At 37.7% G+C, this 16,466-nt stretch overlaps 1 protein-coding gene across 6 annotated transcripts in view; it reads right to left on the bottom strand.

The window, feature by feature from the left end:
* TSC22D1 (TSC22 domain family member 1) overlaps positions 1–16,466 on the bottom strand; it is a 131,114-nt gene that overhangs the window by 83,006 nt on the left and 31,642 nt on the right. The window contains exons 2-6 of one of the 6 annotated variants that reach the window (XR_004373874.2): positions 15,514–15,668; positions 14,707–14,776; positions 13,309–13,421; positions 13,022–13,130; positions 11,752–12,375 (exon numbers count right to left, since the gene is read on the bottom strand). The exons of 2 other annotated variants lie outside the window; for them this stretch is intronic. Coding sequence is in view for 1 of the 4 variants with exons in the window: in XM_075061572.1 (XP_074917673.1) it covers positions 6,011–6,014 (4 nt within the window). In the remaining 3 variants the exon portion in view is untranslated. Of the gene's footprint in view, positions 1–2,646; positions 6,015–11,751; positions 12,376–13,021; positions 13,422–14,706; positions 14,777–15,513; positions 15,669–16,466 lie in introns of those variants that run through there. 3 more of the 6 variants (XR_012655020.1, XR_012655021.1, XM_075061572.1) reach the window with 3 other exon arrangements.

Below are 16,466 nucleotides of genomic sequence, written 5' to 3' on the forward strand. Positions count from 1 at the left end.
GAACCATCCTAGAGTGGGTGGTGAATGAACCAATTTTTTCCAGATCCTTTTATGATTCCATGAGGAAAGTACCAGACTTTTCAAAATAAGCCATTTAAACTATGCTCTTGAATTATGCTCTCTGCCGCTATGCAGCAAATGCTCAATAGAGCTTTTTCACAACAAGAACTGGCTATTTAATAAATACACATTATATATTTCAGTTTATAAAGATAAGGTATTACTGAAAATCAAGTAAGCAGAAGAGCCCTTCAAATAAATTTAAATGTCTCTTTGATGAAACATTAAAGTCAAAATCTAATTTGGTAACTGGCAGCATGACATTTATTTTGACAAAATATCTTGTAATTTTCAACTCTTAAAAACAAACGCTGACCAAAGCAGATACCACAGTTAACAAGGAACATGTGCTTACATTTTCTTATACCCAGTTCCAACAATACAGAAAAATAAGTTACCTAAACTCAGTCTCTGGAAAGAATTCTCTGGATACTACTTTTTACTAGCTGATAATCACTTTGAATGAACATGGTAATCTTGTTTAGAATTTCAGGGTCTACACAGATTGTGTTCTCTTTTAAAACCTACACTGCCTTGTGGACTAAAGTGCATCAAGTTGCATTTTTTTTACCTTTCAAATAACGTTCTGGGTTCTAAAATCAGAGATGACCAGATCATCAGCACATCTGTTTAACCATACGTTTTAACTCCATTTGTTCAAATATTATTCACATCAGTTCCATACATAGGTACGAGGTTTCTTCCCTGCCCTGGGCTGAGAGGGAGAGTGATCAGTTGTAGACAAAGTTAAAGTTACAAAAACAAAGAATTCACACTAAAATGTAACCTACCTTAGCCATTTGCATGGTCTGGTGGGGCATGTCCTCTGGATTCTAAATATCCATTAATTTTCCCCCCCAAGAAAGCTATCATTTATGAGATGCTATAAGAGCTTGCCTTATTGCTCTGCAACAAGCACCTTACTCACACTATTCCCAGAACTGTTCGCATGGCCTTGACATCCATTTGCTTGGTGCACAGACAAACAAGAGATAGCAATATTGACTTCAACTACAATAGAAAGAAGGGGAGTGATAGAAGGAAAGTGCAATATGAAACAGACAATTTAGAAGTATTTTCCCCCAGGTTCTAAAAAGAGGGGTAAATAACCATGAAGAGTTAAAGGGTCACTGCCTCTACCGTCAAGTCCAAAGTTTAAAAATGTAGTTAAAAATGCTCTTTTCTTTTTGGTTGAATTTTTTAAAAATCCAGTCTCCTAGCCAAAAAACTGAAGATTTCAGAATCATTCCACATATGCAAACATATCACACCTTTGAAGGGAACACTAGTGCAGCTTCCCTTCAAAGTGTGGTTGACCATAGAACCACTCCCAGTTCTTCATAGTCCATTTGCAAGAAAAGCCATTGTGTGGCTTCATGTTCGTGTGTATCACTAATTCCATACCAAATTTACTCAGCTCACAATAAATGCAAGTTTTCCCAAAATGACAGCCCTTCAATCTCACACTGGGCTCAAAGTCAAGCTGGGCTCTCTCACATCTCATCAGTGATAAAAGTTCTGCAGGCCAAATTATGTTCTGAGTGCCACCTGTGGAAAGCTACTTTCCTAAGAATTATGCCTTCTATCAGTTACATGTGGGCATCCCTTTTGTTGTCAACAGAATTGCAAATATATAATAGATGGTATTATTTGACCTTCAGCATATTACTTGCTATTAAGCAAGAAAATGAAAGATCCCAACTTGATTTTCAGAAGTCAGAGTAAATTTGTATGGAAGACAGATATGCAACATCTATTTCACTGTAAACTGAGCAAACCTGAGATGGCGTAAGTGATAAGGAAGAATATGGAACCCCAGAAGTGTTTTCCCCCCTAAGCAGTTACTTCTCATTGTAAGGAAGGGAGAGATCTCCAACAGACACTTTCAAGAGATCTGGAGTAAGCATTGATCATTGGCATTGATAAAACACATTAAGAGGATGGATAGAAGGTATGGAGGAATAGATTAGGACTTGATGGTGTACTGGGACAGCTTGAGGGATCAGGTTATGACTTGCAGAGGAAGGGAGAGGGAGATGCCAACAGTCAGGATTTTCTTGATGGATTGAGAGAGAGGGAAGTCTGAACTGGACAAAAATCAAGGTCACAAATTGCTAGAAGCAGGCACCTATAAGGAAGGTAGAGATCACATAAAGGAGAAATAATTGGGATTGAGTGGTTCTAAGACTTAAGGAAGTTGAGCCAAAAAAAAAAAAAAAAAAAAAAAAATCAGGGAAACAGAGGTGAGTCAAGTCCCAAGACATTCTGCTAGGGCTTGGGCTATAAGACACTAGCATCATCAGGTAGGATTTCTTGTTACAGTCCTGAAATTTTGGAGTCAGGATAAAGTAGACAGAGTGATCACCTGCTCTGAACGTGTGTGAAAGTCTGAAATATAAACATAAGGAAACAGATTGTTTTAATACCTTTATTAATATTTGATAATACATAATTAATAGACACCTTTCTAAAACACACCAGGAGTCAAGCTGCAGGTTTCAGAGTACCAAAGAGTATATTACACAGTGCTGGTGCATAGAGCAGAAGTATCTAAATACCAACAAAAAACTATATTATTTTTTAAAAAAAAGTGTTAACAAAAAAATTTACTTTCATGAATGGAAATAAATTTTAATATGGATAGTTTTAAGTTTCCAAGGGCTTGTAACAGAGCTAAGTAATTTTTTAAAGCTTTTTTAAAACTTGACATTAGGTCTTTAGAAACTTTACTATTAAAACAATTCTCAGTAGATGTGCAGAGTAATTTAGATTATCCTTCACCAAATAAAGTTATTTAATACCTCAATTCAGAGAAGGATGCCTACTCAGGAAGGGCACTTAAGCATGTGCTTAACTTTAGATCAATGAGACAGTCACATGCTTAGGTCCTCATTCAGCACTTATACCACCAGTGTTTAAGATCACATATTTTGCGCTTTTCTTGGATTTAAAGATGTTTAGTCCTGAAGCTCTTAAGTAACTTCTACAATTGGATTTTAAATCTCTGCACGCAAAAATGTCAAAATAGATGTACCTATAGTAAATAAGCTATTCAATATACATAAGTGAGGTACTGATTTTAAAGAAAGCTGTCTTACTTTGAAAAGTGAAATACATCTTCACTTTTGATTTACCACACTGAGCTTTATATGGCATCACCACACAATTGTGTTTGTGGATTAAAGAAATCAGTTTAAATAAATTTATTTTCAATCAGTTACTGCTGTCCCATATTTTAACAAACATTTTATCAATTTTCTAAAAAATACTAAATTATAAATTTGTGTATTTTACAGACTGACTACAGCAGAAATCAAGATGTAGGCAATAAGCAGTTTGATAGCTATTCTTGGCAAAGGAAAAGCCACATGAATGATTTTTTTAATGTGAAAGAGCCCAATTTAAGTAAATCCTCTGAATGTCTCACTATATAAGTATGTATTTAAGCAGCACTATATAAACAATTATTTTTAGACAATATACTTCAACTGAAATGCATTCTAACATAATAAGGAAATCACAACTGCCATGAAGCTGTAGCCTGGGGACTGTGTTAAGATTGTTAGGCAATTTAGGTATGCTGGTTAATTTAATGAAAGATCTAGGCATTAGTTAAAAATGTTTCATGGTGAACTGATTTAAGAAACTAAGTGGAAGGTGGCACAAGCATCTGATTAGTTTATTTCAATTGCCAGAAGTAGATCATTGCGGAGGTGGGGGGAGGAGATGCTGTTCCACTCCTGGTAAAGGCTAATGTTAATCCCCTATAGGAATTTCCAAAACTAGTTTTGGGGTCTGAAACTCAAAAAATAAACCTTGTTCTTCAGAATCGTTTGCCTATGACGTTCAGTAATACGCTTCAAGTAATGCCAGACACTTACTTATTTCTCAGCTGATCTGGCACCACAATAAATTGAATTTGGTTATCAAAATTCTCTTATAAGGAGCTGCTACATACTGATTTTAATTATGTATAGAACAGGCTTTCCCCCAAAAAACCTTAAAAGGGTAATAAGCTACACTGAATATATCTCCCGCTGCATTTCTCTGAGCCCTCCAAAACACTTAAATTTAAGTTAAACAATTTGCTTCAATTTGTAGAAATTTCAAACATGCAATACTGTATATCTTGGCAGTTTGGGCTCAACTCTTTTCTAAAAACCCAGAGAAGGAGTAACTGAATAAATAAATCCATTATTTCTCATAAATTCTCTTTACAGATATACTTTACAGTTACAGAAATTGAACCAGAAGTGCAAGTGAAGGTTGTGGTGGGGGTGTGGGAGTTGGTCATATTAAAGCAGCAGTGTCTGGAGCACAAGAGAAGCAGGTTTCACAGATTCCTCTGAGGTCTCCTATGCAGAGGATGATGAGGCCCAACTTCACTTAATTTGAGATTTGAAGATCTGCTCACGGTAGTACAGCTGGAGACTTGCAAGCTTTATTGATGTATTTACTTGAACCCTGGGGCAGCAAGGTAAGAGGGGCCAGATCAAATAAACATTCCACATAAAACATTTCAGTGAAGAACTACAGGGGACCAGAATGTCTCCTGAACGACCATTTATTTCCTAGGAGCTATAATCTGTCTGGACTTCCACCCCTAAGACAGCTAATATTCTGGCTCAAAAGATTCAGCATGATCTGGAAGAAAAAACAAAAACAAATGCCTCCTCTTCCATAACCCAATGTGTGTCAGGGAATCTTACTTGTGAAAGCTCAAGATTCAAGAATAGAGTCTCATTGTCTGGAATCTTAGAACGTCCTCCTCAAGGTCTTCCACTGAGGACTCATGGCACTGTAAGGGCTGAAAGTTCATGCAGCAATTTTTGGGGAGTGAGGAGGGAGAGAAGAGCCACTGGATCCACCTGGGTAGTACTGAGTCCAACATAGTTTTAGCTGAATTTTCTTGGCATGAAAGAAGGACTGGGGAAAAGGGGCCTGGACCTTTGAGGCTGCAAAAGCCTTCTTAGAATCCCATTGCTCGTTGCAGGTTTGATTTCTGTGGTTACAGCCAGGGGACACCCATAACAGCCTGTCTGCCTCAGTTATGACACAGATGGAGATGGGGAGGTCTGGCAGTGGGCAGTCTGAGGGAGAAGCTGCTGCTGCAGCATGTGGCATGAAGTGAGGAGGGAGAGCCTACAGTTAAGCTCATACTAAAAAACCTCACATTAAAATCATTCTCTGCGCCATTGGCATAGCAGCAGGGAGGGGTCAGCAACATGTCCTTTGATCAGTGAATGTTCTTGCCCTGGCACCCTGCTTCATTGTACTCACACAGGCAACTCAAAGTATCAGGGGAATTGCAAAATCCAGCGATGCGCAAACTAGTAAATCAGATTTCCCTGGCTGAGAGAAAAGAGTGTCTGTGTCCGCCTACATGGTTTCCACAGTCATAGTATCTCAGCTCTTTTGTGCAGAGAGGGGAGAGAGGAAGAGCAGTAGAAGAGCCTACAGCACAAAGCAGTACTGATTTGGGGTTGGAGACAATCAGGTGCACATACAAACCCCTCAACAGGAGACTTTCCACACTACAGCAAAGTGGATGGGGAGAGAAATGCCCTCCTTATTTCTCACAAAAATCTGTTGAGCCAGAAGCTCTTCCCCTCTCAGTCTAGAAAGGTGGGCAACAAAGAAGAAAGGGCAAAGGACCAGCCAAGTCAGTCCTCCACATTTGAGAAGGCAATACAAGCGGCTATCCCCAAGTGGGCTCTACCTACCTGCAAAACTGATTGGGGAGGGGGGTTTCAAGAATTCACTGTCTACCCAGGGAACAAGGGAGAAGCAAATCCTCGAAGCAGATCCTTCCCCAAAGGAAATCTCATTTTGACTCTGCAACTTGGGAGCTTCTGCCTGAAACTGACTCTCTCTGATATTTCTTGGATTCTGTCTTCTTCCTTTCTTCAATCACTTTCCTGTTGGTTTCTTCCCTTCGCTTTGGGGAGGGTCAGCTGGAAAAAGAATGAAGCAGAAGGCTAAGGCATGACTCCATAATTCCAGGACAAAGAGGTAAGACTGAAGGGGAAGGAGAAGTGTATTTGATACCTTCTGAACAACAGCTGCTTTACAGGTTTTTCAATGCTCTGATCTGTCAAAAAACGTCTAAAATCTTTTAAAATTGCCAATAGGCTAAGACCAAGCACAGGAGGTTTTTGTCCAGAAAAAAAGTTTATTTCCCCATGTCGTTACAAATAGAGCTGGTCAGAAAATTTTGTTCTTGTCCAAATTTTGTAGAAAAACTGAATTTCCACAATTCTTCCTTCCATTTTCTGACAAGCTCTAATTATAGTCACTGTATCTACTATTGCAACACAGTGAACAGCTCTCCACAAGACAGGCAGAAAGAAGCTGTGAGATGAAAAGGTGTTTATACTTACCTGGAAGTTTCCTTTAAACTGTCCCCCTTTTCTTAGCAGTACTAGTCCACAACTCCAATAGTAAGATCTTCCTCCCTACTTGCAGAACCAGACCTGTCAATCACTGGCAGCAATGTAAAACTCACTTCCCCTCCTGAAATCCCACCAGTTGGGAAACTTCAACAGTTAATATAGTACTGTGTACTTGTAACTACACATCATGCCTACTGTAAAAACACAAGCACCTCTGCACTCCATGTTATTGTTTTGCATTCCTAGACCAATTTTTCTTCCCTGGGGAGCCGGATCTGTGAAGCTTTACTACCTGAAGAAAGCAAGTGTTCAGGTAATTAATCTGCCTATTCTTTAGCACAGGAAGTTCCACAGATCGTTCAGATTTTACCACCACTGTGTAGCCGGAGTGATCGGGCATGGCAGCTGAAGAGGATGCAAATATATGCCTCATTATTTACTTGAGTCTGCTTTTGTTTACTGAGGTACACAAGTACCTCAAGTACATGAATGAGTAAGGTGGCTCTAAAGAAGTTGCTCTACTTGTAGATGAAGAAAGATCCTACTTCTTTCATCAATTCACCGTCAAGACTGAATACGACGAAGACTTGGTTTAACGTGAGAGCTTTTTCCCCCCGATAGCAAGATAATCTTGTAGACAGTTGAGGATGCACTGTTTTAGTCGAATTTCATGATCTCTGCCTGAATATTTGAATTTTACCACCATCATGTTGGTTCACTTCTTTCCAGAGATTAAAATGGTGGACATTAATCTGGCTGAGCGTTCTCTCTTTTTAATTATGGTTTGCCTCTCAAAAGCCAGATGCAGCCTACTCAAGTCTGCTTGGCCCCTTATGCATGACTAGTCCTTGTGAAAAAAAGGGTCTGTCCTGCTTTGGAGGAAAAGTAGCTGTCCTAGCAAGATACTGATCAGGTCCAGGCAGTGGGGTGGTCTTAGCTAATATATCATCTTTGCTTTCTCTAACAGTCTACATCATTCTGGATAGGAGTGGAAAAGGAGAAGAAAAATGGTAGTATATGCAGTGCTCTTTGGGACAGAACTTCTGTTGCTATTGTATTCAGCTATCAAATACTCAAAAAGAATAAAAATACAAATCAAAGTAATAATTCATGTATTGCAGGGGGAATAGAAGGGTCTCACTGGTCGTATCTGATGACTGACAATACTTTGCTCCTCAAAGAGTTTTCAGTTGCTAGAAGATGTTGTCGCTACTGTTGTAGAAGATGGAAGTGCAAGCATGTAATGTCTTGAGAATCACACTGCAGTCCCTGGTGCTGGCTGACAGGTATTGGGAGTCCAAAGAGGCATCCAAAACACAAACAATAAAATTTCCACAGTATTGAACCCAGCCAAATTCTCTCAGTGCTAAGCAGGAGCGCACCCAAACATCAAATCAAACCACCCATTCAAGAATTTGCTACGTAAAGCAAGCAGACATACGCGAAGGCCTGACCCATCCCCTTGTAGTTTTCTCTGAGGCAGGAATCTACCTTCAGATCCCTGGAGTCTCTCAGGAAGGAGTGGTTAGCCTTTCAGTGAACATAAGAACTCCCTTGGAAAGGATAAAAAGCACGCAAGTTTGCATAGGTTTATCTTGAGGACTCAGGAATAGGCAGATGGGTTCCTGGTTTGTATGTTCTGGCTACCATACACTCTCATAGGACTTTTGAACTCCTACTGTCACACTGGCTGGAGCCTGCTATATAGATGTGTTGCCAAGCTGGGGACAGCTAGATTCTTCTGCATCTTTTTGGAAGCTTGTGGGATGGTGCTTTTTTACTTAGCCTTTCCTTTTTCCTGCTTCCCCTTTTTCAGATTTGGGGGGGACAGATGGAAAAGATCTAGCTCTGATGCACCTGAATTCCTCTTAGGCGTGACACAGACATGGTTCCTTCTACCTTTGGGGTATGAGCTTATCCAGGGAAGTTTATGTTCTTGCCCGTTTGAGTTATTTTCATGAGGGCCAGTGTAAGATGCAAGATACTGGAATGTGCTTAGGCCAGCAGGGTAGATCTTTACAGTGAAAAGCATTTGCCGATTCCTTTGATGTGGAGGACTGTGTTGGGCTCTTCCTCGCTGGAGAGAGAACACTCTGGTTACAACCCCATGAGGGAAACACAGGCTGACTTAGTCTCCGGTAGATGGGCATGACAGATTTAAAAAGCAGACTGATGGTCTATGGTGCCCTTTTCTGCCTTTTGTCCACCAGCTGTACTGCGTGCCTGTCGTCTTCCTTTCACAGCCTTTTGTGGAGAGGCAATAGGCAATGCTGTTGCTCCACACAATTAACTACTTTTATTGTTGATGAGGGCTCTGGGAATGCAGCAGCTCCCTCTGAGGCCTTGTTTGAGCTGGCCTCATTCTACTGCCTCCAATAGGAGAGGGTCAACTGTCATTCAGTGCTTCCTGGGGTTAGAGAGACAGTGGCAACTGTTTATCTTTCATAGCTCTGCTCAGAACCCCACAAAGAAGGCCTACACAAGTCTGTGCACGACCACTATGAAAGCCCTGTCTGGAAAACAGACAAAAATCCCCAGAGATGCATTTGGTAAGTAGAGAGGAGCATAAGCAGAAAAGCATAAGCAGAAAAGCTTCCTGTTTCCTTTCATCATTTGTTTGCCATGATGAGAGCAGTATTTCTCAGAGCACACATTGCTGCAGTACCCTCAGCAAAGGTCTAATTCCAGACACCCAGCTGCTAAACCAGATGTATTTTAGCCCTCTAGATCCATTGAATTCTTTTGCTTTGTTTAAAAATGTAACTGATCATCTGCAGCAGTGAAATATGAGCCACCTATCTGCAGCTACAGATGCAAAAGTAAAAGGGCAGGTTCTATAGCAGAAGTGATTTTTATCCTACTTCCAGTTATTGACAGGTCTGGTTCTACTTCCAGGACTGCAAGTAGGCCGAAAACCCACTACAGGATTTGTTGACCTGCCTATGCTAAAAAAAGCTGTTTTCAAAATCATGCACACAAATACCAAACCAACCGATAAAATCCTGGCAAAGTAAATGTCTTCTTTTGGCACCAACATGAAACATACATGAATTGTTAAAACAACGGACATATAATGATTGCTTGGCACTGAGTTCTGTTGGCTATTGACTAATTATGGAAAAACTGATTTTTTTTTTTTTTTAAAAAGTTAGAGTGGCAAAATGGCTTTTGAACAATACAGTAGCTACATTTTAAGGGCCTGTTAGCATTTCCTTTATAAACCTACCTTGAGGAGTTTTATAATGCAGATGAATAAAACATGCGTAAGGCTGAAACTTGGCACAAAATGTCTCACAGAAGCAATTTTAATATATTTTAAAAGCAAATTAGGTTTAATTATTTGAGACATCTACAAAAATAATGTCTGATCCTGACTATCCCTCGGGATGGTCACAAGAATCAGTGAGGTTATCTTATTTTACATCTTCAGTAATGATCTTGGAGTTAAGGTAAACCAAATGTTAATGAAATACAGAGAGATTAAAATGGGGAGGTATTGCAAATACCAGGAGAAAAGAAAAAGTATAAAGAGATCTAGAGAGGCAGAAAATATGAGCAGGAAATAAAATTAGATTCAAATCAGAAAATGTACAATCTATACTGGAATAACGGACACATGGAAAAAATACAAAAACTAAATAAGTGCACCTTAGCTAAGCAACAACTAAAAGGAACATGGTAACATCTGAAGGGTGTAAATATCAAGCAAGGAGAGGAATTTAAGGTGATTGAAGAGAATATAATTAGGAGCAATAGAATGAAATTTAGTCTATTGAGGAAAATGTCCTGACAAGGAAATCTTCTAGATTATAGAACAGTCATCCACAGGAAGAGGTGAAGGGCACATTTTCTTCAGACATTTAAAATTACACTGAATGAAGTTCTAGAAATGTACTGTGAGAACAAGCACACACTGGCAACAGGTGAGACTAGATGAGACCACAAGAAATGATTCCCGCCCTTCTGATCACTGGACTATCAGTAGTGTAAGCGTCCTGGCCTTAACAGCTTTTGATGGCATAAAACATTGGTTTCTAGAATCAGTAATTCTTGAGATAACAGTCATTACAGTGGAGGAAGAAGGAAGCAAAATGATAACCTGAACAGCTGATTTTAAGGTCAAATATCACAGACTACCATGAAAAGAAACTAATGCTATATACCATCAGAATGCTCAGAATTGCAACTTTCCAGTTTGTAAAAAGCTTTGGTTTCTAACCATTTTGTTCTAGCAGGGTATTTGTGTCACCAGTTTGGGAGCTCTGCCACAAATGATGTGGACCATATCAGATCAGAATATATTTATTTGATTAAATTAGCACTGAATATAGCACATCCTGGGCCAGTGCAGTTTTCAATCCTTGGATGACCATCCTAATTTAAGAGTTTCACAGAGTTTCCATCATACCAATCAATTTTTAGGTCACATTTGCACAAATCTGAAGTATATTTCTCTTGCCTCTTTTAAAGTCAAGAGAACACGCACAGAAGCAGTAAATGCATGGGAGTAATGAGGCTGAATCATGTATTATTTATAACAAATTAATGAAAATTATTATGCATAAATGTAATCATTTGATAAACTTATATTTTGGCTTTTTTTAAAAAATACCACATTGATATAGCGATTCAAAAATCTCACTTTTAAAAGGTCATTTTAATTTACAGGTAGCATATTTTAAAATCCTTAGAAGAAGGGGCTATCAAAGTTGGGTTTTTTTAATTGTTTCTTTTGTTTTGTTTCCTTTCAAAGTTTGTATGCCAAGTGTAGCTGAGAGAAAACTTCAGCAGCCTAGTTAACAAAGCATTTTAAACCAGACTTTAATAGTCTGATCTCATTGGCACTAATAAATCCACTGTAAAATAAATACATACATACATAAATTACCCTCTTTCATTTTCAGGAAATTCTAAGCCTCAAGTGGTTCTGGGAAAATTTTTGAATTGGTAAAAAAAATTTGTTTTTCAAATGAAGATATAGTGGCTTTTTTGTTTTGTTTTTAAAGGAGCTAATTTTTGGAAGAAAAAAACAAGGTTACCAACATATTAGTATACACATATATATCCTTAACATACTCCAATTATTGTGCAAAACTTGCAATTTCTTTATGTTAATAGGGGCTTTCATTTTACTTCTCAGAATTCAGTGCTTGGTTTACTTGATTCAGTTATACCTGCAATTAGCTTATGTGTTTTTTAAAAAACATTCGATTATTTTGTATCTTGCTGATTTTCCACTCAATACTCTGAATCCTCACATTTTTCCTACCCTTCTCTAGTCTTTCAACCAGTTTCCTGTTTCTGTCTTGTGCTACGAATGAGCAGTGTGAAGGGTAACCACTCCAATAAGGCTACCAGCATTTTTCAAATCGAATTTTGCAGATGACATTTTGCTAGTCTATTCTCCTTTGGTATTTACGCCTGCTCTTCTCTATGACTCTCCTCTAATGTTTGTAATTTCTGGAGAACTCATATATAGCAAAAAGCGAAGAAAGTTTGTCTCCCTTAGATATAATCATCCTACTCTCAATAAATATAGATCACTGCCATTAATGCTAGTGGAGAATTACACACTATGCACAAAAAAAGACAGAATCCTAAATAGACTACTTTTTGTAGCATTCACTCAAAATGTAAGTGCTATCCTATTTTGAAAAGGAACTCACTGATGGCATTGTGTGGTTCCATGTTTATTGTGTTCCATGTCAAATGTTCTCAACTTTCAGGGGAAAAGATTGTTTCCTATCAGCCTCGCAATCTCAGCCTGGAATATGAGACTTTAAGCTAGATTCTTTCCTTGTCTTTACCAGTAATAAAGGATGAGGCTGATCTGGGCCCTCAGTTATACTAGTTGACTAACTGGAACTTAATCTTATTGCTGAGGCACAAGCAGATTCTTGCTGTTCTCATAGTTGTGTTGGTTCTGCAAACAGGAGTACAAAGTGGTAAAAGCTTATTTTAGTCTAATGTGTGCAGATATGATTGAATACATATGGGGAACAATTTAAAGCCCTGAGCTTGCAAATGACCAGTGTCCCCATGCACTATGTACTGCAGGATCAGGGCCCAAGATCTAGTAAGAAGGTTCAATTTTTAGTCATTTTTCAGAATAGAGCCACACTTTAAAAGTTGTTGATTTCACTCAGCTTATTACACATGTAAGATATTAACAGTACATAAAGTAAAACTGATGATCTTCCCACAGAGCTTAGTCGAAGCTATATTCAGTTGTACTGAATATTCTTGAAGTGGTTCTGCAATAAATTTAGCCATTTAACAATTTTCAGAATGTTCTTTGATTTAATTAAGTTTCCTTACTGGACTAAATCCCCAAATTTACGTATATTTTAATTATTTGTAGTATTAGAAATTAATATCCATATATATTTTCCCCAAAATATGACTTAAAACAAGACAAAATATTTTGAGTGCCTCTTGTTTTAGTCTTTCCTTGTAAGGAAATTCTCACCAACTCAATTCAGGCAGAGTTTTCTATTTATTTTAAATAAAACTACTTCTTACACTCACTTCCCCTCCATCTCTTCTCCATGCAAGCATCTTTCACCTACCTGCTTTGCTCAGTCAGACCTCCCAGCATTTGCACTAGACATAATTAACTTTAGTTATGCCTCTTCACAGGCATACCAGTGTGCAATGTTAGACTCAGTCATTCTGTATCTGTTGAAATATTAGCACTTGTTTTAGGTCACTTACAAAGAACAAAGTTAAGCCATATAAAATCAAACAACACAGATACAAACACGCACATACAGTTTTATTTCTACCTTAGGCTCATTACTTTTGTAGAACTATAAAACACAGAAAAAATAACATTTGCACCAAAAACCAAACTTACCCCTCTTAATGATGTGGGTTTCAAAGTCTGATTAACCATATTTTAGATGGTTTTATGCATCTCACAGGACCCTCTCCTTCATTTAAGTCTTGATTGACAAAAATGAACACGGTCTAGGGCAGATAAAAAGAACTTCCCTCTAGAGAAAATAACGCTTCCCTGTAGCACCCAACCAAACATGCAACAGACTACTAGCCCTTTTGATCACAAAGTCTATTCTATTTATCTGAACATATTTCTGCATGATTACTGCATGCACAGATTCCTTTGAACTGAATTCTTGACAACTATGTTTGCCAAATACTTTCTTTGGAGCTTCATATTAATTTCCTGACCTATTTTATTTCAATTATTTTTCCTTAAGAATATAACTAAGTTACAGGCTGATCTTGCTTCAAAATATGTATTTACATTAATTTAATTAAAATCTTCTATCTGAAGATTCTGAAGGTAACCCCAGCTCCCCATATCAGATGTGAAGGGCTACTATTCAGTGAGACATTTAAAAGCTACTAAGACTAGAAAGAGTTCTTTGACTCCATGTTTTTCTTGTAGGGTAAAATTTTAAAATTAAATTACAACCTGCACTGGGAGAGCTCTGCATTAAAAGTAAATGTTTTGAGACAAACTCTACAAGATACACCTAAATTAGGAATTTCTAAATCTTAAGTGTATGTTACATGTAAATTATAGATCTACTTTGTATTTTCTCCTCATAATTTTAATAGTAATAGCTTCCTACCTACCACCAAATAAAGTGAAAGAAACTAGAACGAAGTGCAGAAAAATCCCAGCCTAAGATATTTGAGCTGTTCCCCTCTGTCCCATTTCTGCAGGTAGATTATTTTAATCAGTGAATGTATATTGAATTGTCCCTTCCAAAGTGAAAAAAAAGAACCCATAAATATAGGCTTTGGGCATGAAAGTGCTGTTAAAACAAACAAAAAAAAAGCAAGCAAATGCAGGTACATGTGACAACTCAGGTTCGGCTTGTTAGCTAACTTATGGGAAATAGGTTTTGCTTCATTAAGTATCAGCAATGCAATCACCAGCACATGCCCAAGGTTACATTTTGAGGCTGTAAAGTTAGGGCATGTTTTATGTGGTGTAAGATTTAATTTAGAATTTTTAACTTGAGCTACTCTAACAAGCTGTTTGCCCAGATAAAGTTTTTAATAATTCTTAATAATGAAACAGGATATCCCTTAAGCATTTAGCCATTAAACTATATAGTTTGTCACTACTTTTTTGCTATACAAGAATTATATTAGCAATAACCATCTCATGTCAGTTCCTGCAACCCAAGGGTATATATTTTCATGTACCTCTGAGTTTCCTTTAACGCTTTAAATCAGATGGTCAACATCGTAGTTCCCATAGTTCCAAAAAGTGACTTACTGTAAGACCAGCTGTTAGGATCAAGACTCCCTCAATGTTTTTTTCAAGTGGTCAGTTCAGCAGGGAAATACTTGGGGAAAAAAAAGCAATGACCTCTTATTTGTGCATTTCACATAAAATAATGCAGTACACACAATCCCCATGAGACAAGCATACAACTTGTTTATGTATGTGGTACCAAATAAAGCTATGGTCCTCCAATGGGATCTTGTTGGGCAAACTCTTACATTCCTTGGGAATTCAATTGAAATCAATGAGACTCTGAATAGCTGCAAGCATCTGCCTATGTTAATAAAGCTGCAGCATCAGGGACTACTTTATTTAAAAAACTCACTACAATAGTTATGAGATGGTTGAAAAACAAAAACAAAGGGTGGATGATAAGCATTTGGAAAGTTCCATCCCATCTAACCTTTCTGGAAAAATCATCATAGCAATTAATTTTAGGGGCCTAATGAAAGTGACAATACTACATTAAACTTCAATCAGTTCAAATACATTACAGAGAAGGTACAATGTAAACTCAGTAGTTTTCAGAAGTATCAAGTATTCGGCTAACTGTAATCAGAAGTTTGCTCTTTTTAGTAATATACCTTAATATCAAGATACAGCATTATGATCTTTTAACTACTGCCATTAGAAATTAAAATCTTTCTTAAATCTCTCCACTCTGTTCTGAAAGTGGTGTTAACTGTGTTTAATTTGCTGCTGCTTTGTTTTTTTTGTTTCCCCATTATTATATTTTAAAGAATAACACTAATTGCTTGCCTTTCATTACCAACAGCAAGTATGTGTTTGCTCTCAAACCTTTGAACAGTCTGTTCCACAGTCTTGTAGGGTGAGGGGTGTGTTCCACATTGAATTAAAAGCAACTGCCATGAAGGATGCTTTCAGTCTCTAGGGAAAAGGGTGCCAGAAATTTCCTTGAAAAATGTTCGCTGCTGCCTCTGAAGAAGTCATTTCTCCATTCATCCAAGTCACATGTTAAGAGAGTTTAGCAAATTAGGAGAAAATGAGAAAGACGCAGTAGAAACATACTTATTAAATGATTTTATGTTTTAAAATATTTTCTGTTGTGAAAGTCTCTCAAACCCAAGAAAGTATAAAAATACAAAAAGATCATATTGCTTACACACACTTACATGTAAAAAATATCTAGCAAATCAGTTATCAAGGGAGGTAAATGTTTAACCCCAACCGTGTTTACAGTGGAAAGTTTTATTAAAGTGAAGTGTTAAAAAAATAAATGTGTATATTTAAACTGATTACTTTTGTTTTGTTTTTTTAAACATTGAGGCAAATTATCTTGCTTTTACGTTAAAACTGTACGGAACACGTAGTGAACCCTGATACTAACTTCAACTGGGGGGGAGGGGGGGAAGGTGATAAGAACTACCAGAGAGCATAATTCTTTAAAGAAAAGAGATATTTTCTGTGTCTTATGTTTTTGGTATTTCAATTAGCATATACTTTATATGATCATTCTCAAACTCTCCCCACAGTGGACAGAGTTGGTTTCATAGACCATCTTCTCCCTGTCATTCACAACCACACAGAGCCCATCCCTTCCCATTTGTAATCTCTTAAAACTCATGTAGCCACTGTAGCTGTTGCTTACTTTAAGTCATCCTATAAGGAAAGTATTAACATATTTTAGCAGCTAGAAATAACAGTCAACTCTCCATAGGCCGTAGACCACAGTTTGAGAACCACTGCTCTACTACGTGTTAACCTGGAACTTGACTGGGGTTACATTCAAG

Source organism: Chelonoidis abingdonii, chromosome 1 (assembly GCF_003597395.2).
Source record: "Chelonoidis abingdonii isolate Lonesome George chromosome 1, CheloAbing_2.0, whole genome shotgun sequence".
NCBI classification, from domain to species: domain Eukaryota; kingdom Metazoa; phylum Chordata; order Testudines; family Testudinidae; genus Chelonoidis; species Chelonoidis abingdonii.